Consider the following 27,005-nt stretch of genomic DNA (forward strand, 5'->3'; position numbering starts at 1 on the left):
AATCATTTCAAGTTCTATTTACGGTAAAATAATGACCGTTTTCACCATCAATCCCTAATTTTTAAGTGACCCCTATGATAACAAAATTGCTTTTATGAGTTATATTATGTTAAACATTATATTTTATTTACCACAGGGGGTCACTTGAAAACGGGCAAAAGTCTAAATATGGTCTCTTAAAATTATTCTACGATCGGATGACATCAGTACCTCTAGTAGGAAAAACTTTCGAGTTCGTTTCGTTGCGTATTCAAAGTGTCATCGAAAAATTTTGTATGAAAAATTAAACAGCGCCCCCTATATTATAGCCGCCTTAGGGGGCGCTGTTTAATTTTTCATACAAAATTTTTCGATGACACTTTGAATACGCAACGAAACGAACTCGAAAGTTTTTCCTACTAGAGGTACAGTCCATGTATTCGTTATTAATAACTTACGAGAAATTCTTACGCCCGTATTCACAAACGATGCTTGTCTAAGTGAACCAGAAAATCGAAAGCACAGCGTTGAATAGAGCTCAGTGATTGGTTCATGTGTCACCCTGTGCGTTAACACGCACTGTGAGACCTCATAGTAATGTTTGTGAATACGGGCATTATTGTCTATGATCCGATACTTAAATCTGGGTAATCCGTAAGGAGAGGACCTAGTGTTTCTATCTCCGCTGTGAGCTCTGTCTATAAAGGTCATCTTTAAAATATTTATATTCTTATATTCTTTTTGTTCATCATCCTTCCAGTTTCTTTAAATACCTTGTTGTTAAACCAGTTTTTTTTACAAATCAATTTTTTATAGCGTATCAGTTCTGCTTATTGAGATTGTTATCCTCCTTATCTATTATTACCACGGTAATCCACTGCTGGAAGTTATTAATTTATTTATTATAAGTTATAAATAGGCCTTACCCCAAGTAGCGCCTTTTCGTAAGACTTCCCGCTTTTTTCATTCAGTCAATCATCAAGTCATCTTCAAAGGTGTTGTTGATGAAATTGGATATATCCAATTCTTGATGCATTTGACTCTAACAGATGCCAATTGCAGATCATAAAGTCAGATACCAGAGCTGGAATCCCAGTGAGGTCCTTCTGCAACTCGAACAGAAACTATCCATCATTCCAACCATAGGACGTCCACTGCTGAACGTAGGCCTCCACGAATGGTTTCCACAATGACCGGTTGGTAGCAGCCTAGATTCAGCGCCTAACATACACTACTTTCAAATATTAATTGACATACAAGTACAACTGATATCGACAAAAGATCGACCGAAATACCTGTGGAAAAATGAATGCCATGTTTTAGTGATAGATGAAACAATAATGATAATTTTTAAAGGCGTTATGATACCTCAATTTTCAAGAATTTTTTTTTATTGGTTAGCTTACTACTTGATGACGGCCAACGCTGTTCTTTGATTGACTCCTATCTTCTTTGTTATATTGATGACTATGTTCTTTTTCTTCTGTCGCTAGTAGGGAATCAAATATTCGGATTATTTTAGAACGATCTCAGATCTCAAAGGCATTTCTAAATGTATCTATCTAGATATCGATTGGTCTTAGTCTGAGAGGTCTCTGAGGTCGAGACTTGGTGCCACTAGTTACTTATTCACGATATCTGCAAGTTCTGTTTATTTTCGGTCGCGTTTGGAACTTCGAAACTTCGTGCTGGTGTTATTAATTGATTTTGACAGCTGCGAATCGAGCACGATGTTTGTTACGAATTTTGGACAGTTAGGTGAGTTTTACACATTGCACGCCAAAATTCGAGAAAATTTTGGGAAGATTTTATTTTCACATTCTGGAACCAGTAGAGAAGAAAATGTTAAAATTGTATTTAAATGCTCTTTCATAACCCCGAGAAATGAATGTGAGAACAGGTAAGCTATGCCTGCAGGGTAGCAGAATAATGATCAAATCAGAGGATTGAAATTAGGAGTAACATACTGCCTAATGCCTACCTCGAAATAAATTGAATGCTGCTAACTTTTCGATTTGTCTCTTATGAATATCTAAACTTAGCAATAAACTCATTCCACAACACAGATGCATTACAATTGAAGAAAAATAAATCTATTCAGTAGGCTCAGTTTCTTACTTTTATAACATTAATTCTATAATTATAAATGTAGGTAATATCGGGGAGTCTTATACAGGGTGTTAGGTAAATGAGAATATGAGCCGACACTAGCCCATGTTAACAGTATAAATGGTACGGTGAAGTCAGAAAATTGATATCTTAATTTTAATTATTTTAATTTTCATACAAATCGGATTATATAAAAAACTAGCTGACCCGGCGAACTTTGTTCCGCCTTAATGGCAATAAATAAGCAGACTTCTTTTTTAATTTCGAACGGGATAAAAAGTATCCTATGTCCTTCTCCTGGTTCTAAACTACCTCCCTGACAATTTTCAGCTAAATCGGTTCAGCCGTTCTTGAGTTATAAGTGGAGTAACTAACACGACTTTCTTTTATATATATAGATATTTTGTATGAAAATAAAAAAAATAAAATGATAATATCAATTTTCTGACTTCACCATACCATTTATATGCCCATGTTAACATGGGCTAGTGTCGGCTCATATACCCATTTACCTAACACCATGTATAGCGCAACAAAACAATTGCATAAAATGTGTTGAGGACCATTTGACTTCTCGACTTGAATTTTGTATTAGTTTTGACTGTCATTTCATAATAAATAACGGGCCAATGAAAACGGGCCTTTTGCATCTACCGCTCATATGGCAACAGGGGGTAATCCCAAAAGTCATAGAAATGCCCCTTCTCACCCGAACAAAGATATTCAATTAAGTCGTATTCGTATCATTTGCATAGGTGACAGAGACAATCAAATAAAGTGGGGCGCTATTCTACTCGCATAATTAAATTACCCGAAGTTAGAAGTGTATTAAGATAAAAATTATGCGTTTGTTTTGGTGTGTCAGTTTATAAGAGCCTGAAACCTTTATCATTAAATTTTAACAGTGTAGGCACTGTTAAAATTTACTAATGAGAATCAGTGAATTGCATGGGATAATATATTTCTATTTCCAGATTATTCAATCGAGATTAGGTGCGACTTTTTAAGCTATAGGCATCTGATCATAATTATTTCAGTCACAGGACGTCCACTTCTGAACATACAATGATTTTCAGATTGACCGGTAGGTCGCGGTCTACATCCAGCGCCTTCCTGCTACTTTTATGAGGTCGTCTGTCCACCTTTGAGGCTGAGATTAAACATGGAATCATATTTCTTTATTTGTGTTTTAGTAGAGCAAAACGTTATCAAGGAGAACATTTTCTCTCGTTTCAACGCGTTAGAGGCCCTGCTGTGAACACTTCAACCAAAACTAAAATGATATACTGTTATATTTTCCTGTATCGTGCATGGTTACGTAAGCCTTGACAGAAACAAACATACTATTTAAATATCTCTGTCGGACTGTCTTATACGTTTTAGCACCTAAGCGACTGAGCCAATTTTCATTTGTTTTGATATTATGGGTCCTACAAGAAGGAGGTTTATTGGACTAAGTAGAGGTCCTAGAACAACCGGTTTCGATCTATTGTGAGCCCGCGATAGAGTGTGAAGTGCTATTAATAGTCATTATCATCAGTTCGTTCAGTCTCTACTGCAGAAACATGACTCTAGAATTTTTACTAGAGGCAAATGAACATCGTAAAGGTAGCAGGGAAGCGCTGGACGCAGGCCGCTACCAATCGATCAACATGGAAAGCTGCTTTGGGGGAGGCCTATGTTCAGCAGTGGACGTCCTATGGCTGAAATGATGATTATGATGATGATGATGATGAAATGGAGGTTTTGATCTACTCTCTCCCCATGCCAGACGGAGTTTGTGTATTCGTTGTCCCTGAGTCGCCTTCTATGACATTAAAGAGTGGTTAAGTCCAAATCTGTTCTCCCAGAACCACAAGGATTGATGAAAGTCATAATCACTAGTTATTTTCTTGATTAAATGTGATAAATACTCTCAGTGCGGTAAATTAAAAACCGTACAATTTATTCCAAGGAAAATGTTACATACAATAAAAGAACTACATATCCCAATATTTCATAGAACAAAAGCGAACCTACAAAAAATAATGCTCGCCCATAATTGTGACAAAAGTTGGTATAAAAATAGGCGGTAAATCACAACTGTGAATACATTCATTCATTTCCAGTGAGATAACAAATATTTGGAGGGGAAACTTCTATCGGAATCTAAAAATTACGGTAGTTTAAAAGTAGGCAGCATCTACATAAAATAACAATTGTTTTGTAATATATGGGAACGCTTTGCGCTCACAGTTTATGTTCACCATGAGATACATTTCTAATTTTATCATGTTGTGGCGAAAACACTTGTAGAGAGTGCCGTTTTCTTTTTTAAGATGGCAGACCTTGTCGCTACGAGTATCGTAACTGTCTTAATCAATGAGTAACATGACTGTCTTAGGCTAACTAAGCCTTAGTCTGGGTTGCACTATCTTACTTTAAATTTAACAAACGTCAAAAATCTGTCAAACTCCATACAAAAAACACCGGTTATCGTTATAGTTACGGTCAAAGTTAGGTGGTGCAACTCGGCCTTAGTGAAATAAAAGAACGTAATAAAATTTGGGAAAATAATAGAAAATACGGAATTTTACTGCGGGTTTGGTCACTAATGTCGTATTTTTTTAAAATTATTCATCTCTTTCACACATAGCTAGATACTGGCGAGTTAAAAAGTAGTTATGATGCAACCTCAAAGTAAACAGAATACGAGTAGGGGTACTGCGTATGGATGCAAACTGTAATAAAATCTGTTTTGTTTCTTTTTACACGAATATTGCGTGCTAATCGACTGCCAATTGAGTGTTCGTGATGATATAGTCAGTAATGGTCCTCATAATATAATGTATCGTGTTCAAATTGACTACATAACAAAGATCCCTATCAGGTCATGTATAAAACATCTGAGGTGACAATCAAACGAGCTAACTCACTTTTAGTTTCATTGGCTAGTGCTTGTTCATGTGCAAGGCGATATTATGAATAATTTCTTTGGACTTTTGATTTGCCTTCACGTTTTAATATCGTTTGAAATATTTTCAGCTGGGGCTGTAAGTTACACGGCTAACTCAAATCTAGGCATTTTTTCACCTTTGACATTTGACCGCAAACGCTGCACTGCAACGCTACTACCTTTTCAAAAATGTATTTAGCTATTATGAAACGATCATGTCCCATTTTGCTATCTAGAACATTTGTTTCATCTTTAAATATCCCTGTCTCATGGATTCAAGTCTTCTACCATTTTCGATAAGGGCTACATCAGTAGCTTAATAGTAGTTACAAAGAACATTTACTTAAAAAATTCCAAGTGATTTATACCGAGGCAATTATAGTCTCTCAGCATTAGAAGTTAATATTACAATCATAATTAGATGAATAATCATTTATTTTTCCTTCAGGTCTACTATGCCGTGGAATTCGCGGACTCCATAATCAGTTGCCCAGACTTCGACAATCCAAACATCAAGGCCGACATAGAACTAGGATTGCAGGCTGGAGAAGACGGTACACCAGATACTTTCGGCTTAGATGGAGTCCTCGACCTCATCATAGAACTTGATGACGACCATACTGCAAGTATTTTTAATACTAACCTTAAACACTCTACACACGAAGCTCGCCGACTAAACAAATGATTTCCGTGTTCAGCAGTGGACGTCTTTTGGCTGAAACTTATATTTCTTGAACTCTATCTAAGAATTCAAAGAATGAAAGCCTAAAGGTGTAATAAATCATTTTTCTTCTTAGTCAGGCACTCTTGTCAGAGTGGTCGTGGTTGCGCTGACGAGGTACACGGTGGGGTGTTCGATGTCATTTCCGAGGGTAGCTCTCCTGGCGATGTGCTTCCATTTCTGACGGTTAAAGGCGTCGCGAGTACACTGAATCACTGAACTAAATCATCCTTAGCATTAACATGCATGATTAAAACATTACAGATAGAATTAGAAGTGTGTAAGGAAACAGAAGTAGCATGCGAGCCAATGCTAGCAGCGCAGGTCGGCATGTGCGACAGCATGAAGGATTCTGATGCTCCATGGTTTCCTCTGTTCACGATGATGAATATCTCTTCTTGTCCTATACCTGTGGTAAGTGTTGTACATTAATAAGTCTATAAAAAAATTCAAATTTCATCCTAGTAGAATATAGTAGGGACTACACATCAAACAGAGAACGCGCAGCAGCGCTCCCTGAAAAACATAAATCTTTTAAACTGCGATCTCCAACCCACCTGCCAAGCGTGAGGGATTATAGCAAAACCCTCCACTATAGTGGAGGAGGCTCATAGTCTAGCAGTGGACTGTAAAGGGATGTTGATGATGATGATGATGAGAACACTGTTTTAAAGTGACATTTCCATACTAAACGTCACTTTAAAACAGGGTTCAATTATGGTGTAACTTGTTATAATGGGGAAAGGGTTAAAGAAAATTCTGTTACATACACTCGACAGCAAATAAATCGCACCACCCGCGACGCGAACTTTAAAGATTTTCTTTTGACACAATAATGGTGCCCCAACAATATTGGTGTTATTTGAAAGCCCAATAAATATCCTTAAAGAAAAACACATTTAATTTCTTAATAAATGATTAACATATACCATAAATGTGACTTGAAAAAAGACCTCACTTTGGGCTCACCTCTGGAATCAATTAGACCAAATTTTATGGTTATAAAACCAAATAATGATCACACGTGTCCTCTTTAACAGATGGATAGCGATTAATCCCAACTTAACAGTTTTATAGTCATAAAAAATGGCTATAGCGTAACTACCTATTTTTTGAAGAAGTGACTCTGGATCCTTGTAAAGACACATTTTTGGGGTAAAAACCTTTCCTTTAATAAAATGAAGTTTAGAACTAGGCTTTTAAATGGTGCCAATATTGGTGGGAAGTAGGGATGCATACGTTTGAAAATGATAGTCGCGGGTGGTGCGATTTATTTGCTGTCGAGTGTATTTCCTCCCAAACCCGTCTGGCCAGCGTGGGGAGTGTAGGCCAAATCCTCCATTTGCCTCTGGTAAATTAAGAGGGTTGTGATCCTACAGTTGAGATTAAATGACCTGATGATGATCATGACGATGATGGTATATCTATTTCAGTAAATATATTTGTGTGAGTCATCACCTGGAACTGCTAATGATGAAGGTTTTAGAACTCCTTTTGATGATATTTTTTTATATTATTGTTTTAAGTCTCAGTGTAGGTGGCTATAATACATCATTGTTGCGGAAAAGCGTTCTCGGTATGGGTCCAGTAATATTCAATAAATTACCAAATGACATAAAAGAGTTAACATTTCAATTATTTAAAAAGAAATTGACATTACTATTGAAAAACAAATGTTATTATACTATAGACGATTTCCTGAATGACAAATTTTGAACTTTAAAATTAATTTAATATCTCATAAAACATTAATCTGACATTTCTACGCCACATGGCAAAATATGATGGACCTTTATTGTAATAGTTAAGACCTTATGACTGTACCATATTTTAAGAAATAAATCATTTGAATTTGAATTTGAATTTGAAAAGTCTTCAATATCATGTTTCAGGGCCAATACCCAATCAAAAACCTGCATTTATCAGTGGAACAATTCAAAGGTTGTCTAAGCCGGGACTTCTGTGGATTTTACTCAGCTAAAATTAACATTTTGAAGAAATTGGATGTTGTAGCATGTTACATGGTGTATTTGGAAGTTGTTGAAAAACAAGACGACTAACAGAAGATTCAGTTGTATTTAATTTTATATCTTTTGTTTATATTGTAAACTAGACGACGGTGATCCTTTATTAAACAATTAAGCTTTAGTATGTGAAATTGTTTTATTCAACTATTCCTTTACAGTAGAAATAAAACAAAAATATGATAATTTGATTAGGTACATTACTTAATTACTATCTCCTGAACGTGTGTATTCAGTGAGCGCTTACAAAAAATCATTTAGGTACAAAGTCCTATAAATAAATATTTTACAACTAACTAATTAAAATTTTAAACTTTCGCGTTCCATTTCAATTAAAATAGTAAGACACGGGTCTTAACGCGACGTTTCGGCTGCGATGCTGATGCGATGTCACGCCGTGAGTACCTACAATTATAAACGTCGCGTTAAGACCCGCGTCTTACTATTTTAACTAATTAAACTAAATAATATTATGTACTCGTGTAATGAATGATGATGGAGAAAAATATAGATAATTAAGTATATAAATATGAAAATTCATACTTAGGGATTTGTTAAAATAAACAAAAATAAAGCGTGGGTAAAAGTTTATAAATATGGTACAATTAGTATGCTTTCATATTACCTACGTATTTTCATGTGCGACTTCTTTTATTAAAACAGCGAATTTGGTATTACAGCGGTTCACGGTCTGCATACAAATGGTTCCAACTAAAAGATTTGGCTTAAGTTTTTGCCATAAATTCTCTTTAAACTTCATAAAGTTATAGAAACATACGTGCGAACTGCACAGGGTCAGCTGTATGCAAATGCAGACTGCATTATAATAATATTTGACTAGACTTTTAATATTAGTTTTTAAGCTAAGATTTATAAGATGAGGGGTTTCGGAATTTAATATTAAATTTTATATGGTAACGAATATTTATTTTACAAAAATAAAATGTCATTTTAAATTACCAAGCGCGCGTAAAGTCAAATCTATGTAAAAAGTGTACCTAAAAAAATTTTTTATACCTTGATGATGCTTTTGTAAACATTTTTTTCATTCTTTCTTTCTAGCTCCAATATCAATGATTTTTCCCGGAAAATTATTTTTTCCAAAAAATTCCAAAAAAATGTTGTCAAGGGAAACTGTTTCAGATCGCAAAAATACATTAGTGAAAATAGAAACCTTTTCTTTCTTTTTCTCCTTTAGGCAACCACATTATTTATTTATTTATTAGTAGGTACAGTTACAGTACAAAGAATGCCACTTATTTATAAAGCCATTATTAAAATTGGTAATTATTAGGGCTGAATTAATTTATATTCCAACATTTTAATGACATGCGTTACAAAGCAGGAGCGAATTTCGCAGTTAGGAATAATGACATACCTAGTTCAAAGAGAACAAATTGCCATGCATATTATTATGAGCAAAAATATTTTATTCTTGTAATTGAATATTACTTTAAAAAATCACTGCTGTAGAAATGCTTTACACTTACAGTACCTACCTAGCTGCTTGAAAATCTTTTATTTTGTGGTAATTTGTGTAATGCCTGTTTATTTATTTTTTCATTTAATTAATAAAATAATAATTTATCCTTTTAGATTTAATTATTTAGTACGATTATGAAATTCTAGAACTAGCGAAGTTATACAAAGCCGATGTCTTTTTAAGTGGACGACATTTTTACGAGTACTCGTATATCGACGTTTATTGCTTAATCTTAGAAACATCGTGTGTTCGTTCGTTTCAGCCGAAAGACGTCCATTGCTGGACAAAGGCCTCCACCAAGGATTTCCACAAAGACCGGTCCTGCGTCGCTCGCATCCAGGCGCCTCCCGCGACCTTCACCAGATCCTCGTTTCACCTAGTGGGAGGCCTGCCCACGCTACGTCTTCTGGCTCGTGGTCGCCACTCAAGAACTTTCCTGCCCCAGCGGCCGTCAGCTCTACGAGCTATGTGCCCTGCCCACTGCCACTTGATTTTAGCGATTCTGCGGGCTATGTCAGTCACTTTGGTTCTCCTACGTAAGAAACATCGTATGTGATTGGTTCTATTTAGGCTGTGGCATTAGTAGGGTCCGCAAAACAATGCCGCTGACGTCTGCCTGCATAAAGGAAATGCCTTAATTCCCAAAGATGTTCGCTCGAGCCAGCAAAATTGTTTCAGACTCGCTTTTGGCTTTGTTCATTTCGCTAAGAACTTTGCATGCCTTCATTTAAATTCACGTGTCTTTCGGTTTCTCTGGAATGACCGAGAAATCGTTATTGTAATTTTAGGAATTATTCCTTTGATAGCATGAGCTAATGAAAATAATTTCAAAGGAAGGTATCAAAGTACACGCAAACAGATCCATTATTTTGTAAATGATTTAGGTGCTGATTAAATGGTCAAAAGTGAATGCAGAGAGTTTTTGACAGTCATTGACTCTATCCCCTTATTACAAAAAGTTCAACTCTAGTTTAAAATTTAAGTAGGCTGAGTTGGACCATCGGTTATTAAACCGTAACTGTAACAATAACCGGTGCTTTTTGTATGGTGTTTGACAAATATTTGACGTTTGTTAAAGTTAAAGTAAGATTGTGCAACTCAGCCTTAGTATGAAAATGACATTTTAACTTTTTTGCAACAAGGGCCTTTATTATAATTTCAAAAATTTGTTTCATCGCCTAAAAGTACCGATGCTATAAATATCCACACATCCAAAGGGCCATCCTCAAAAAATCCATCTCGTTAATTGAAACATGAAATCTTTTACTTGTCCACTTCGGACGAGGGTGGGCAATGGGCAAATAGTCCACCAAATTGAGAAAGCGTGTCAACAGGAGCCACTTGAAATTGACGAGAATCAGAACGGCTCTTGAAGAGAACTCGCTCTCTAAAACTTAGGGGCGTGGGAATAGGGTTGTAAACTAGTTAAAGTGCCTAGTTTTAGTTTTAGCAATCACTTGGCTGAGAGTGTTTGCTCTGAAAAAGTATGAGGCGTGGTAAAAACAAAAGTTCAAAATTGTTCAAACTGGATCATAAAATTTTATGTGGGAGAGGTAGACTGTTTAGAATAATTATATGTCACTTTGAAACCTAAATCATGTTGACGATAATAATAATGGATATAGTTTAACATTAACACCAATAAATTATGGTGGAAGCTGTCGTCAGCGATATAATTAATTATAATGCAATGCTATTCAGAGCGATATTAAGACGCTACGGGATGCGACTAGTACCTATACCTTTAAGTAAGTAAGAAGTACCTAGATACCTGCCTTTATGTTAAAATTTTCATCTTCTTGGAAGACTGATTATATCATTTAGGGTAAATTGTCGTGTCGAGTAACGGCATTTGACTAGCCATATTTTTTCTCAAAAGTTTGCTAGCGTAAAAATATCTATTTGAAATGAACAACCAGATCCTAAATCTTTTTTTTTGCCTAACTAGATAGCATAGCTGGGCACCGTTAATCAAATAGTTAACTTCGTTAATCGTTAAACCGTTAATAAAAAAATTAACTTCGTTAAACGTTAAAACGTTACATTTCGCAATATTTAACGGAAGTTAACGTTAATCGTTAATCCGTTAACACATTTTCATGATAATAAAACGAAATAAATAATTAAGCAAGGTTCTAATAATTTCGAAAGCTTGTATCGCGCATGGAATTTATTCCTCTTTTTATGTTTGCGCTACAAGCTTTCGTAATTATTTGAACCATGCATAATGTACAATTATTTTTTTCGTTTTAGTACAACTGCATTTCAAAATAAAAGCTTGTTTTTAAAAAAGTTTTTTAATTATTATAATTTTATTTTACACTTTTTAGTAGTATCTAAATCTCAGAGCCTTGGTTCAATTACAATACAATTTAGCACTAAAATGCTCGAAAAGACAAATCCAGCAAACCCAAACTCGATAAGTTTCCACCGTTTCGTCTAGGAATTCCTATGGCCACCTACTGACTCCATCATCAGGACCCTGGACATCATCTAGTACTAAAGTGCTCGAAAAGACAAATCCAACGAACCCAAATTGGATGCGATGCTGCCGTTTCATTTAAAAGTTCCTATGGCCACCTCATGACTCCATCATCAGACCAGCTCAATGGTACCATAACATTGCTTTGTCTTCGTACTTACTTAAGTATACCAAATTTCAGCTCAATCGGTTCAGGAAAACTGGTCTTAAATTCAGTTGCAAGAGTTGTTGTCCCACACATACTAACAAAGTGTCGTTAGTGATCTGTGTGCCTACCATGAGTTTACGTTCAGTGGGTCTAGACAAAGTGCAATTTATTATCGCAAACCAGTCGAAAAGAGGTCGAAAAGCCCCTTTTTTGTAGGGAGTTTTGACGGATTCGATTTTCGATTCGATCAAAAAGTGCGATTTGTCTAGGAGGTCAGGTGTGCTCGCTAGCGAGTACGTCAAAAATCTCTATGAAGATTTTGTTTCTTGAAAGTAGCCGCTAGGGGCGCTGCACAATATGTCATACAATAGTGCTGATGACCAAATTTCAATTAATAATAATTACGGACAAAAAATAATATTTGTCCGTCAGACAGATAATAATTAGAAAATATTCGACTCATATTTTTTATTTTCTTTCATAATTAAATAATAACAGTGCTACATCGAGTTGAAATGGCGCGATACGTCATGCTTGAGTAGAATTTTTACTCAAAAGTGACGTCACGCGACATTTCAACTCAATATAATAAATACTGTAATTATTCGATTTTGGAAAAATTAAAAATATGAGTCTAATATTTTCTAATTATCTGTCTGAAGGACTAAATAGAATTTCGATTCCATTACCCAGTCATCATCCCTATTAATGTCATTTTCTTACGCAGTCGCTAGCGAGCACGCCTAACGTAAACTCATGGTAAGCACTGGTTACAAAAACTGTTGTTTTGGCTTCTGGAAGTTCTGGAACCTCGAGCTTACTTGTCCGAACGCGTTTTTCTAACATTTTTCAGCGTGCCTGCTGTATCTTTTTGGTAAATAGTAGGTACTGGATTAACGATTAACGGACTTAGGATAATTTAACGGAAGTTAACGAGTCCGTTAACATTTTTCAAGGTTAACTTAAAAGTTAATCCGTTAATAGAAATGTTAACTTCGTTAATTAACGATTAACGGATTAACGAGTTAACGCCCAGCTATGCTAGATAGGTACCTACCGTAGCACTCATGAAAACCGCAACCGATAGAAGCGTAACTTGTTTTGGTAAAAAAATGAATTTTTCAGTGCTCTCTACAAATCATTTTTGGCAGCCCTGTTTGTTTATCGCACAACTTTGATGTGAGAGCCGCCGCGCGAGCTTGAGTGTTAGTTGATTAAAAATTTGCCAGTATCCGCTTTTATCTTTCAGGTGTTTGGTTTTACAAGGCTTTTTTTCCTATTTTTTGGCATTTTAATGTTTACTTAATAAGTATCTACATATGTACCTACTAGCGGCCGCCCGCGACTTCGTACGCGTGAATCCTGTTTATCCCGCTAATTCCCGTTCCCATGGGAATTTCGGAAATTCCTTTCTTAGTGCACCTCTACGGTACCTAAGCTACGTCCCTTCCAAATTTCAAGTGCCTACGTTTAGCCGTTTAGGCTGTGCGTTGATCTGTCAGTCAGTCAGTCAGTTTCTCCTTTTATATATTAAGAAGATATTCTATTCTATTTAGCGTCAGTTCCGTCAATGGCTACTGAAAAAAAATAATAGATATAGGTAAGTTTTGAGAAAAGCAGTAGGGACAGAACAAAATATTTCTATATTGTGCAGCGTTGACGTTGGTGTTAAATTTATAACAAAGCTGGCATAGCCAAAAGTAAGAAGATGTTTCATTATAAATTAGAAATATAACAAAATCTCACAGATTTAGTCCTGAAATTTCAACAACATTTCACCAATTTAGGTACGAGCTGAAGATAAAAATGAAAGAACGAAATAGGAGATAGATACAGTGATATGTAATTATGTACACTGTTTAAAATTCCTTTTCTCCCAACAAAAAAATGCTACGACCGCAATATTGGACATGACACCGGTTATCGAAATACGCGGCCAATATTGGTCCATTAACCCTCAAGGAGGCGGCAGCAAACAGAAGAAGCGATAAAACGGTGAAAAAAGCGCACGCACGTCAAAACGACGTCAAAATGACGATAACTAGAGGCTAGAGGGAGGTGTCGAGTGCCCTCAACCCGCAATAAAGTTGAGGGAATGTGCTAACAACACGCTTTCCGATATCAATATGTGGTTCAAACGTCAGATTTGTTAAGGCGAAGAAAAAGAAGGTGGGTTTTGCCTTTGAAGTATCTCGGTGGTTGCACTGGGCAATTGATTTGATCATTATATGGCACCAGAAGTTGCCCTCGGTCTTGATTATTAAAAATCCCTCATTTCCGCAATTTTATATTGTATCATTATACCAATGTACCAGGGATAAGTTTCCTGAATTAATTGGTTTTTATTAAACAAAAAAATAACATTGCAATTTTTACGGCCATGTCTTAATAAAGGCTCTCAAAACTATTCAAAGAAACAGTTATTTGTGAAATAGCTCTGTAACTCTTAACAGAACAATGCAAAACTATCTTAAACTATACAAACTTAAACTAACAGATACAAACAAACCATAGCCAGACGAAATGACATCAAAATCTAATTTTCACTAACAACATTTTCTTCAAACGACGTGGAACCGACTAATTTGAATGTGCACAATAAAATGTGTCGTTACATTTTATAGATATACAGGGTTGCCTACGAAAAAAGTTAATGGTGCTTAAAGCTGCCCGCTGTCCTGTAATTACGAATTAAAAACTTCGTCCGCCGGACCCCGGTTTTTTTCTCATTTATTTGGTTGTGAAGAAGATAATATTGCACCCTAAATCTATCTCTGACCAAAAAAAATTCAACCCTACTCACCCCACTTTGGGTTGAAACTGCAGTGGACGGGATTGCAATTACTTTTAACGTTATCTTCTCATACAGGACACGTTTGTGCTTGTGTCTATTCAAAGCGACAGAAAATTAACATTTACGAGAAAATCCTTTGGAATGTAAAAATGTATTGGGCGGTATCAATTAGGTAAATTTGGGAGCACCTATTAAGAGATAATATGAAGTTGTGTGGAGTTCCATTGGACCGAAAATGGAAAGGTCCGTAATTTGAAAAATTAAAGGGCTATCTGGTCCTGTCCATTTGGAGCTGATAAAATGTGTTTTATTTAAAGTATAGACCTTTTTTTTCTGTTTTTTTTTGCAGAACAAGGCAGGTATTTGACCGCAATCGCATCTGACCTGATGAGATACCTACCATTAATTTTAAATTAAAAATCCTAATTAAAAGGTTAGGCTTAACACCCAACCCTTTATTTTCAAAAAGTATTTTAATTTAACTTTCAGAAAGTGCTGAATCATTCGGATTTGCGTTTCTGGTAAAAATAGCTTTCTATAGCTATAATGCTCTGAGACAGTGAAAATTGTGGCTCAACTTTTTCTTTAAATTTTGTCTTTCTTGCCAGTTATTTGGTTGAGGTGACATTAATGTAATTTTAATCCTAGCTACTAATACTTAGTAGCACTTTTTATTTCTTTGTAGCAAGGATTGAATAGTATTTTTTAACGCTGGCAATAACTTTTACGACTTGTTACATTCGCTCCAAATATTTACACTTCGGTGCATTCGCAAAATATTCTTTTCATTTGACAATAAAAAAACCTCGTGTGGTCGTATAAAACGAATTAGAATAAGCTATAAAATGTCTCTGAGAAGCAGAGATTAGTGGGGGATCATGTTACAGCGTTACAATATTATTTTGTTGTTTTACGACGGGAAAATAATAACATTTACGAGGGTACAATAAAACTTGAGGCAATTGTTCCCACTCCGCTTGGCTCCATTCATAACGTCAGAGAAAGAATCCTTATCAACTTTAATTATAGACGTATAAAAGTAATACGCTATACGTTTTGTAATAACACATTGGTACATCAAAGAAGGGGATTAAAATGAGGTATAAATGTTGCGAAGGGAGGGAATTGAATTAGACGCAAGTTATCGGGTAGTGGAAGGAGAAGATTGTTTTTACTGGCACAGAGGTTTGAATTCCTGAAAGTTCTATAATAGGTGTTTTGAGTGTAATAATAACACAATAGTTTTGACGTGAAATAAATAAAATTATTATTATTACTATTAAGTGTGTATGTGTGTGATCTATAATAAAGTGGAATCTAGAGTTGGCCGTTTTTACATTTTGAAACGAAACGAAAACAAATTAATCATCTTATTTTTTCATTATTACCAGTTTTGACTAGATACGAGTAGGCCTACTAAAGGCATATTTAACTAAAGGCAAATAATAAGATATGCCTTTAGTAGGCCTATCTAAAGGCATCTTTAGTAAAACTTATAGCTAGAAATAGTAATAACGTACGTAATATGAATTTACCTAGGTACCTTTAAAAATTAAGATGTTCAAAATAGTTCTGTTAAGCAGTACAAAGTACAACTACGAGACTAGTTAAAGTCTAGACAAAGCAAGTTGTAAGGTTTGCCGATTGCTCGCTCGAGAATCTTCCACAAGTTCTTTAGAGTTTCTAACCTGTAAATACCTGGAGTGGTGTCTCTAAGACCGGGTGTTGAAAAAACGTACCATAAAAGTCTACGATTTCAGATTTTTTTGTCTAATTTTGGACAAAAAAATAACCGCTTTTTAAACCATTAACCATAAAGCATATTCTTACACAAATCAAAGTTATGAAAATATTATGATATTTTAAAATATTTAGTAAGGCAGAGAAGGATACTGCTTTTCAGCTAGAGATCTAAGGAGAGTTGATTTTCTGAGACAGGAGTTCTGATAGTAAAGGTAAGAAAAAATCTATCCACCACCATATCATACACTTCAACTTTTTTACTTAACCAAACATGAAAACATGCTCATAAACTTTGCAGTTCTAAGAAAAATAAATGCATAAGAGTTATAAAAATATTTTATTAAGACATGTTTTCTTTATTAAAAAAATAATTAGGAATATAGTTTACATATACAGGGTGTTAGGTAAATGGGTATATGAGCCGACACTAGCCCATGTTAACATGGTCATATAAATGGTATGGTGAAGTCAGAAAATTGATATCTTCATTTTAATTATTTTAATTTCCATACAAATCGGATTTTATAAAATTTATTTTGTATGAAATTTAAAAAAATTAAAATGATGATTATAAAATTTTTGACTTCATTATACCGTTTATATGACCATGTTAACATGCGCTAGTGTCGGCTCATATACCCATTTACCTAACACCCTGTATAATATAAGTATTAGACGATATTATAAATGCGAAAGTTTGTGTGGATGTCTGGATGTTTGTTACTCTTTCACACAAAAACTACTGAACGGATTTTGATGAAACTTTACAGTATTATTGTTTACAACCCAGAATAACATATAGGCTATAATTTATGACGATCTGTGACAAACTAAATTTCACGCGGGTGAAGCCGCGGGCAAAAGCTAATTCTAAATAAAATAGGGAATTTTGTAGCGGTCTTATAGACTGGATCAACTAGCTCAAACCTTCCGGAATTTCCGACCGTTGGAAGGTTGAAAATTTTCTAGCAATTAATTTAATTTTGTTAACAAAGGGAACGCTTAATGGCCGTACAATTAGCGCGGTAGCAGCAATCTTAGCAGCTAAGGCCCAATTCTGATACTGTAGGGGAAACGGTATTCACTTCTCTTTCATTTTATAACAAGCTAGTTGCTTTTTGTTGGTATGAAACTCCTTTAAATTATGGTCGGAGGAAACTATAGTGAGGATTTAAGTTTGTGGCGCTGGTTTTAAATACCATAGAAGTTATTTCTTCAACTGTTTTTTTTGGCGTTTGTATAGAACAACATAATTGATATTTTGTATACATTGTACAAAAGTGAATATGTAATATTCCTTATTAGTTTTTAAACATTGTAAAGTTCCATAAAAATAGGCTTTTCATTTGTTCATAAGTGTATTTAAGACTCTATAACTTCAAATTTCAGTGACAAGTTTTTAAGAAAAAAATAGATTATAGCACTAACATTCTTCAATATTGTGTTCTTAAATAGCACTTTCCTCCGATCACCGCCTGTAAAATGGACTTTAATTCAATATCATAAAGGCCCTCGCTCACCACGCGACGCTTTAAAAATAAAAGGCGCCTTATCACGTCGTTCCACCTCAATCGTAATTCGCAAAACAAAGGGTGCATCCAGCTATTCGGGAGATCAATGGCTGCCGTGGGCGCGTATTTGCAGCTTACTGCGCTGTAAATTGTCCGATATCGGTCGCCCACGGCGCGGTGTGCGCGGGCCATTATCGCTGGAAGTATTCTTTGGACGTTTGGATTTATGCTACCTAAAACCATATTTTGCTAGATTTTTAAAAATAATGTACCTATCCGATACCCGAGACCGGGGCCGCGGAGCAATCTTTGAATATAATTCAAGAATCTGGCAAAATATGGTTTAAGTGGCGGAATCAGTCTTTTTATCATTTCTGCCAAACGATATCCACTGCTGGACAAAGGCCTCTCCCAAGATTCCCAGAGCAATCAGTTCTGCGTTGATCGCATCCAGAAGGTTCCTGAGACCTTCACCTTCACCAGATCGTCGGTCCATTGACCGGGGACAATTGTGTTTTCATTTCCGTAGTCGCCATTCGATAACTTTTCTACACCAACGGCCTTTTAATGTAATTTTAAATACACTCTTGAATACCTACTGTAATCCTCCGAACAAAAACAGCTCTATCAGTCTCATTTATTTATGTTTTCAATTAAAACGAGATATGATGTTAATACCTCATTCAAAAGTGAAGTCAGCCATACATCGGATACCTTCGTTAATACTCTGGCGCGAGAGCTTCGATGGCTGACGGATTATCACAGAGCCGATCGGAAAACACTGGCTAGCGCACTTTCCGCGTTTAAATAGGAAAAGTTTTTAATCATTTTAAATTTGGAACACGGTTTTTGATTGGTTTGATTTTTTTTCCTTTTTGAATCTGACAGTTAATTTCTTCTTATTCTGTAATGGCATCAAAGTTCTTTTAGGTCTATTGTTTTTTTTTCATGGATTATGTAGAGACACAGTTCTGTTCTTAATAAAGTGATATCTCCTTAAACAACGTAATATATACAATTCAAAATTAACTATAGTGTAAAAACTGTTTGAATGAATAATTGGTTTTAAAAAATATGATTATTATAGCCCTTCTGGTTGTTCGTAAGTTAGTACAAACTAAAGTCAAAATCCTAATGTCATGCAATTCATACAAAGTGTCAGACTTATAGTCCGATACGGGCGTCCGAATTGAAACTGTTTAACGAAGCTCGGAATAATTTTTATTTTTAGATTTATTCATGTCTGAAAATACGACTTTTTTAAACACCTATTAGTAATTATTCTCCTAAACTGGAACAACTCCTAGTAGTAAAGCTTCGATCAACAATACCAACTTGGTATTGTAGAAGTAGGAATGGAACGGGGACTGACGGAGACGCAACTTCGTAATCAACGAACCATAAACAAACTATTTAATTTTGAGAAAAACACGAGTAAAAATTTATGTTAAAGAGAAAGTTCAGTTCAAATAAACCGCACTTGGGTTTATTTACGATCTGAGATTGTTATGTCTTAATCTGCAAGTGCTAGTCATTTCTCAAACTTAATACTTCTGAAACAACAGAATTTTAAGCAAAAGTACGAGGGAAGTAGGGATATTCGATATACATCGATGTATCGAAAACATCGATGTTTACAATGCGATACATCGAATGGATCCGATGTTTTGAAAAGCTATTGAAATACTCGATGTATCGATGTTTTTAAGTTTTCAGTGTTAAAACATCGAATCGATGATAACCAATTAAAATTTCATAAAACTCAAGTCTGACCACTAAAATTTTACTTATACGGACAACCCAACTTGTATTTTAAAAATGTTGGCAACACTGCGTACGAGTGCAGTGAGTAGTGTCTCTAGTGACAATAAAAAAAAAACTGTTTTATGTCAATGTCGCGTCACGCGTGTCGGTTGGCGAGTTTGTTTGTTCAATCAACAAAGAAATAGGCTGAAAGGCAAACGTTTAAATAAACTGTTGTTTTTGCAAAGTCTTCCAAAAGAACACTGGAAATACTTAGGATATAACAAACTTATAAAAATAAATGCGGATGTTTTTTTTTGTTCTTACTTTAATATACAGTGTGAGTCACGTTAAAGTGTACATATGAAAATATGTGAAACTAGACCTATTTTTATCGACAAAAAAAGGTCAAAAAATTTTTGAGATTTTTTTTAATTTTTTAAAGAATTTTTTTTCTTACATTTACTTCTCGTAAAGAAAACGTAATAACTTTTAAAGTAAGAGGTATATCCTGATAAAATAAAAACAGTAATAATGCTAAATAACAGGCGATACTAAAAAAAAACATAAAATACCCAGAAAATGCCAACAAATAATAAAAAAATATACTTTTTGAAAAAAATCTGCTTTTAAATTCGTGTTTTTTTGGTTATTTGATAAATTTCTCCAAAAAATGCCCCTATAACAGGTATTTTTTATTACTTTGTATTATTCTCTATCGTATTACTTTTGTAAAACCAAAAATTGCATGTCTCTATCCCTATCACAACATTTGCTATGATCGTTTAAACAAAGGCCTGCCACCACATTATTCTCCACTACAGGTGGAGACAATTTTAATTTTAACTAAAATGCTTATTTTACTTCGAAATCTTTTGTTTTTATTTGAAATGTAACTCGTCTTTATCAAAATTACAAATCTAGAGCCAGTTTCAGTTTCGTTGTTAACGAAGCGTTGAATGGCCCGCCCGGAGAGGCTTAGTTCAAACGATCATTGCAAACATTGTGATAGGGATAGAGACATGCGATTTTTGGTTTTACAAAGGTAATACGATAAAAAATAATACAAAGTAATAAAAACCACCTGTTATGGGGGCTATATTCGTGTTTTTTTGGTTATTTGATCTCCAAATAATGAGATCAAATAACCAAAAAACACGAATTTTAAAGCAGATTTTTTTCAAAAAGTATATTTTTTTATTATTTGTTGGCATTTTCTAGGTATTTTATGTATTTTTTTAGTATCGCTTATTATTTAGCATTATTACTATTTTCATTTGATAAGGATATACTTCTTAGTTTAAAAGTTATTACGTTTTCTTTACGAGAAGTAATTGAAAGAAAAAAAATTCTAAAAAAAATAAAAAAAAAATCTCAAAAATTTTTGACCTCTTTTTTGTCGATAAAAATAGGTCTAGTTTCACCTATTTTCACATGTGCACTTTAACGTGACTCACACTGTATAATGAAGATTTTTCTGTTTTTTAATAATACAATGCTTAAATTAGTGGATTATAAAAAATCTTAAAAAAGTACTCGATTTATACAAAACATCGATGTTTTCTTCCAATACATCGAAAGAAATCGATGTACAGTTTTAAAATATCGAATCGAAAAAAACATCGATGTTTTTTCAAAGTGGACACCCCTAGAGGGAAGTTATAAAAAATGTTCCCAGCTACTTTCAGACTTTATCCTTGCAAGTTTTAGTCGAATAAAATGGCAACAACAGTAAAGAAACTTCAATTCTTTGATCCTAAGTGTAGTTCGGGAACATCAGCCAGTCTTGTAATTGTTTGTGAAAATGATCTTTGCGACATTTTCTATAAAGTTGTTTTATTTGACATAGTTTAAAAAGAGCTGTAGCACACTATCTAATAAGAACTTGTATTAGTAAAATTACTTAGTCCGAGTACACAAATCAGTGCCTAATACTATAGCTTATTTACTTAACACTACTTACATGTTTCTGTGATAAATTCATAAGATGAACTTGAAATGATTACTGATATTAAAATAACACAAAGTTCTTGTTTAAAACAGGATTATTTTAGTCCAGAGCATGTCAAACTGTCTTCGAAGAAAATAAAGAAAATAGGTTTACCAAAGCAGATCACATGACAAACCTTAAACATTACACTATTCACTCTAATATATTCAAGTTTACACAGTTTAAACTTCGCCGTAACCACATTCCTAATTCAGTCCCCATTAGCCGTTAGCATCGCGTGTCCCTCTCCCGTCAGTCCCTGTCCTATCTGTTCTATTCCTGCCGTGTCAGTCCGTTGACCCTGGACAGCCACAAACAAAAGTCCACCTGATTAGGCTTCAGTCTGCTTATCAGATTCTACACCTGGATAGAGGTTGTCTGCCTTGGAAATAAAAATATACTTTATCGGACAACGCGTTATTTTACGGCCAGTGTTTGCTTGAAGGGTTTTTATTAGAGATGAAACGGATAGTTGTTTGGCCGGATACCGGATACCGGATATCCGGCGAGCTGCTAGGCCGGATAGCCGGATATCCGGCGGCCGGATAGTTGTCCCATTGTCATGTTGCATGTCGTAACGAGTTTAGCGCTGCACAGGTGCTTCGAACGCGATCAGTAGGTCTAGTAGACTAGACAAGTCACACTTTTCGAAAATCGAATTTGTTCGAATAGAATGTCAGATTTTGCCACTCGACTATAGTCTTTTTCACATAAGATGATCCTATGACACTTCAAGGTTATCCATATTACGCATACTACATACCTATGCATAATATTTTTGAAAAAATATTTGTATTTTATTAGCAATATAATAAAAAAAAAATAACTACTTGTCTTGAAATATATAGTAAAATCTGAGTCTATTGATTATATTTTAATTAAATACGATGTAAAAATATTTTTTATTTAATGTACGCAATGTGTGAAATGGATGATGATAGATTTAGTGCTGGGGTATTTGTTGTATAACAAAATCGATTATTTCCGTGGTTCCTTAGTTATTAAAAACATTACAAAAATCAACTATATTTTTCGATTGTTGACTTTAATAAACGAATTGAAAATAAATTAACAGTTTTTAATTTAAAGAAATAGAACCAGTACTTTTTAGAAATCGTTTTTTTTAACACGAAGTCCATGGAATTTGAATATTATCAATAAAAAATTGTTACAATAATATTTGTAATTAAAAAAAACATGTTTTTTGTTAAATAACACCTATACAAAATATTTCTCCAAAAATAGGTTTTACTAACTCTTTGAAAAAAATCGATTGATAAATCGCTATGGTTTAGTTATGTGACATCTTGAAAGGCCTTAATATGGCTTTTTGTGTAACTTTTTGGACTTTAGATAAAAACCGTCATTATTATAAGCCATTTTATTGATATTTGACTCAAAGATTAATGTGTTTCATTTTATTATAGGAAATTTTCGTAGTTTTTTTAATATCCGGTATCCGGCCGGATAGTGAGCTACTATCCGGTATCCGGCCGGATAGTAAATTTAGGCCGGATATCCGGCCTACCGGATAGTTGCCGGATATCCGTTTCATCTCTAGTTTTTATTAGGTTTCTTATTGGGGATTCGAAATTTAAAATGTCTTTTTTATTTTAAGAGGCTTACGCATGAAAGTTTCATTTTTTTTTCAATTTGTGTCATTTCAGTTGAAACAGCCAGTTGGCAGTGTGGCTTGTAGATAGGCACTGGCAACATTTTAATCAGCTTTTGCCTTACTTGTGAAAGGGTGTAAATCCATAAGAAATAATGCAATCCGTACAATAATATACAAAAATATATATTTTTTCAAGTGGTGAATGAAATATATCACTAACCAACAATACACCCTACCTGACGTGAAATTTCGGTATTAATTAAACACCGCTTTATAACATACTGCAGCAGACACAGAGCTTCACTGAAATCACGGTGCACTTGGCTTTTATAGCCCACGGCCAACGTTGGGCGAATACAGATTGTGTTGGTCGTAAAACGCCAACCTACGGACATTTGCCGTAAACTGATATTACTTCGTCGAGTTGCTGCAGGTTAAGTTAGATGTCAAGTTGAGTGACTTTTTTTGCATGCGATTAGCATCTGTTTGCATGCAAAGGGACTAAAGTGAATGTTTAGTTTAAAATAAGTTAGTTAAATAATAACAGCTTTATTTTGTTTAGGTAAATACTCGCTTATATTATCTTATATTCGCTACCACTATGGTGGGATATGAGTTCGTTCGGTTCAGCCGAAAGACGTCTACTGCTGGACAAAGGCCTCTCCCAAGGATTTCCACAAGACCGGTACTGCGCCGCTCGCATCCAGGCTCCTCCCGCGACCTTCACCAGACCATCGGTGTCTAGTGGGAGGCCTGCCCACGCCACGTCTTCTGGTTCGTGGTCGCCACTCAAGAACTTTTCTGCCCTGAGATATGAGTATAAGACTATGTAGTCGCCACTGCAGCACTGGAGGGGCACGACTCTTTCTAATTTGCCAGAGACAAAATGGAGGATTTGGCCTACACTTCGCACACTGATATAAAGATTTAATTGAGTTTTAAGCGTTGTTTAGCTTAATTATCTTAGAACTTTTATTCCATGCTGAATAAAGTTACCTTTATTTCTATTTCTATCCTGTCTTGTACCGTAAGGCTGAAAATAAATTAGTAAAGTTATATCCGACTTTAATTTTCGCCCTTTTCCCATTGCCATTTCACATAAACTTTATTAGAAGCAGCAACATCTAAAGGGCACATACTCGTACTTCAACTTCTTCGGATCTGATTGGCGTGATTCCATGTTCAAAGATCCACGAGTGAGTTTAAAAAAAATCAAGCACAGTCGACGGCACATCGGCTATACATGTTTATTGCAAAATGAATCTTATTGCAACTACACAAGTTGCCAATGTTTACCTTGATATGTATCCGCATGCGAAGATTATCCGTGAGTTTGAAAAAATCCAAGTACAATCAGTCTTTTGAAAGCGTTTCTGTGTATTTTCGTTGAGCTGCAAACTTTCGCAATACCCCGCTGAAGTTGGGACTGAGAGGGTATGCGATCATCCTACGCTATGTAAGGCTCGAGCTATATCGGTGACTGTTATTTATTTAGGAATTTCTAAATATCTAAGACAGATTCGACAATCAAGTTGAAAGCAATCGTAGTTTACGTATTTTGAGTAAAACAATTAGGAAGCAAAAAAAAATCATTACCTATTGAACTACAAAACCATGATGCTGGTTTCTGTGAATTCCTCTGGATCCCTACTATTATCCTACATCCGGAGTCATGGATTATTCGTATTTAAGAATTTGATGGGATGAAACAATTTATTATAAATCGGTTTGCGATGCATGGTATCTTTCATATCTAATGAAACTATCCTGATACGTAAATTCCTATAAACTTGCCAGTTACATTCAAACCACGCAAATGTGAACCCAGCTTTATTGTCGACTGGTGAAATATGTTGTCACTGCATAAACTTTATGACTTTAGTTTCGTTTCTTAAAATGAGCGAAGTTGCCGTATGAACTCAGTCTGTTGCTCAAATATTAGGAAATGAGGGGTTCATAAATATGTACTTCAAAAATGTTCAAATTGTTAAGAACAAGGTCTTATCTTACCTACTTATTTATAAATTAAAGGTAACTTGATCAAATATTGCATACCTACAACACACAGAAACTGCCAATAAAAAGGAAACAAATAAGTATACAAAAATGAAAAATTGTATTTAGGGACTGATTGTCAAAAGCAGTAAAGCAGCGGAATCACAATAATTTTGTGAGTAATGTGATACCTACTTGTGGTGATACTTCATTATCTTCTGCAAATGGCTTTACAAAAGTTAGTTTCAACGTAAAGGTAATATTAATGTCAACTTTTCCCAACTGCAATCACACCAGTGACAATAAAAGTTAAAAGGGTGTCACATTAATTCCACAATTACGTGAATTTATATCGAATCGGATCACGTTACGCAAATTTTATCGATACCAATTCTCGATAGTGCTTTGTAATATCGAGATAAAATACAATCGAATGCAAAGAATATAATTTTTCGATCTCCATAATTCGGCTTATATTTGCCCCTCCATTTGTCTTTGGAGTAGGCCCGCCTACGCGACAGTGTTTTATCTATAATATTAATATAAATTGTTCGTTTGTATGTATTTCTTCCAGTCAATCAAAATGATAATCAAATCAAATGATGCAACCCAGAGTTAGAGCTTACTACTTTAAGAGAATTACGTTTTAGGGACCTAAAATGTTTTTTTATACATACTCGTAAACATACTCATGCATGATAAAATGAAATTATAAACGATTTCATATAGGTAGGCGAATAGTTGGAATCACTGCCAAATGTTCCTCAGCACAAGATTTGAATTTATTTTAAACCATAATCGAGAAATGCCGGAGTATTTTCTTATACCTAGTCGTTATAATTTTGTGTTATTCAACGCGGAACCGTTCGCTATTGAATATTAACGTATCCCTGATTTATAGTGGAGCATTAACTTGGAAAGGGTGCTGCGTAATTTATTCCGGAGTGTGGAGTACAATGGTATTTTATTTTCATTTCGTAAATAGTTATACAAAACTGATGATTTTTTAGCTGGGATGTTTATGGAATACTATCTGATTTACTAAGTAATTTTGTACTAATGCAGCAAACGGTAGCAGCAAATAAGTTTTTAACATTGTGTAAACAAATTATGTTGCTGTAACGGTCTACTCGTATATTGACACTCTGACAAATGACGAAAATGCTTGTTTTAGTTCAGCAACTAGATCATGAATGAATAAACTGAAAGACTTAACAATAAAATTATCAGAAGTGGCTGTAACAAAGTCGCTTATTTTCAGTAGCTCTAAGCGTCTTGATGGCATGTTTTCCAAGGCTCTGGCAGAGGTATGTACGTTCCTACTTGCCTGCGTACATTATACTTAACTTTTGTTTCACTAACTTAAATAATGATAATGAGATTTTTTTAAAGTAAGTAGGTACACCGGTAATCTATTTTATATCTTCACTCAATCTTGTCGCGTATTTTCAAATGCCGTATAAAGACTATCACGAAAATAAATTACGAACCCAAAAAGAATCCGAGTGGAAACAAATTATACCTCAATTTCGAACCTCCTCGCTGAGTGCGCAAACGCCCAAGATTTCCAATCCCGCATCAATGAGTGTGATTTAAGTGTTTCCCGTATCATTTGTTTCTGGATGCCAATATCGAGTTATATTTTGTCAAATTGCGTCCCTACGCCCCTTTGGACCTCGTACGTGTGTTGCAGTGTAATGTGAAAATCGGTATTTTAGTAAAATTTCTAGGAT

The 27,005-nt window shown here is 34.8% G+C and overlaps 1 protein-coding gene across 1 annotated transcript; it reads left to right on the forward strand.

Annotated features, from left to right (window-relative positions):
• The first annotated feature begins 4,998 nt into the window (after window positions 1-4,998).
• LOC114362069 (uncharacterized) lies at window positions 4,999-7,895 on the forward strand. Its single transcript, XM_028317326.1, has 4 exons — window positions 4,999-5,120; window positions 5,472-5,645; window positions 6,009-6,158; window positions 7,637-7,895. The coding sequence occupies exons 1-4, from the start codon at window positions 5,049-5,051 to the stop codon at window positions 7,802-7,804; spliced, it is 564 nt and encodes a 187-aa protein (XP_028173127.1). The 5' UTR covers window positions 4,999-5,048; the 3' UTR covers window positions 7,805-7,895.
• The last annotated feature ends 19,110 nt before the right edge of the window (window positions 7,896-27,005 follow it).

The sequence above is a fragment of the Ostrinia furnacalis genome, unplaced genomic scaffold (assembly GCF_004193835.3).
Source record: "Ostrinia furnacalis isolate ACB-3 unplaced genomic scaffold, ASM419383v2 OfSCF6157, whole genome shotgun sequence".
Classification (NCBI taxonomy): Eukaryota; Metazoa; Arthropoda; class Insecta; order Lepidoptera; family Crambidae; genus Ostrinia; species Ostrinia furnacalis.

Bases quoted from the DNA above. Each gene is read 5' to 3' on its own strand.
- LOC114362069 (XM_028317326.1), top strand. From the start codon at position 5,049: ATGAATAATTTCTTTGGACTTTTGATTTGCCTTCACGTTTTAATATCG. The intron at 5,121-5,471 runs GTAAGTTACACG...TTTTTCCTTCAG, and splicing joins AAATATTTTCAGCTGGGGCT to GTCTACTATGCCGTGGAATT. The intron at 6,159-7,636 runs GTAAGTGTTGTA...ATCATGTTTCAG, and splicing joins CTTCTTGTCCTATACCTGTG to GGCCAATACCCAATCAAAAA.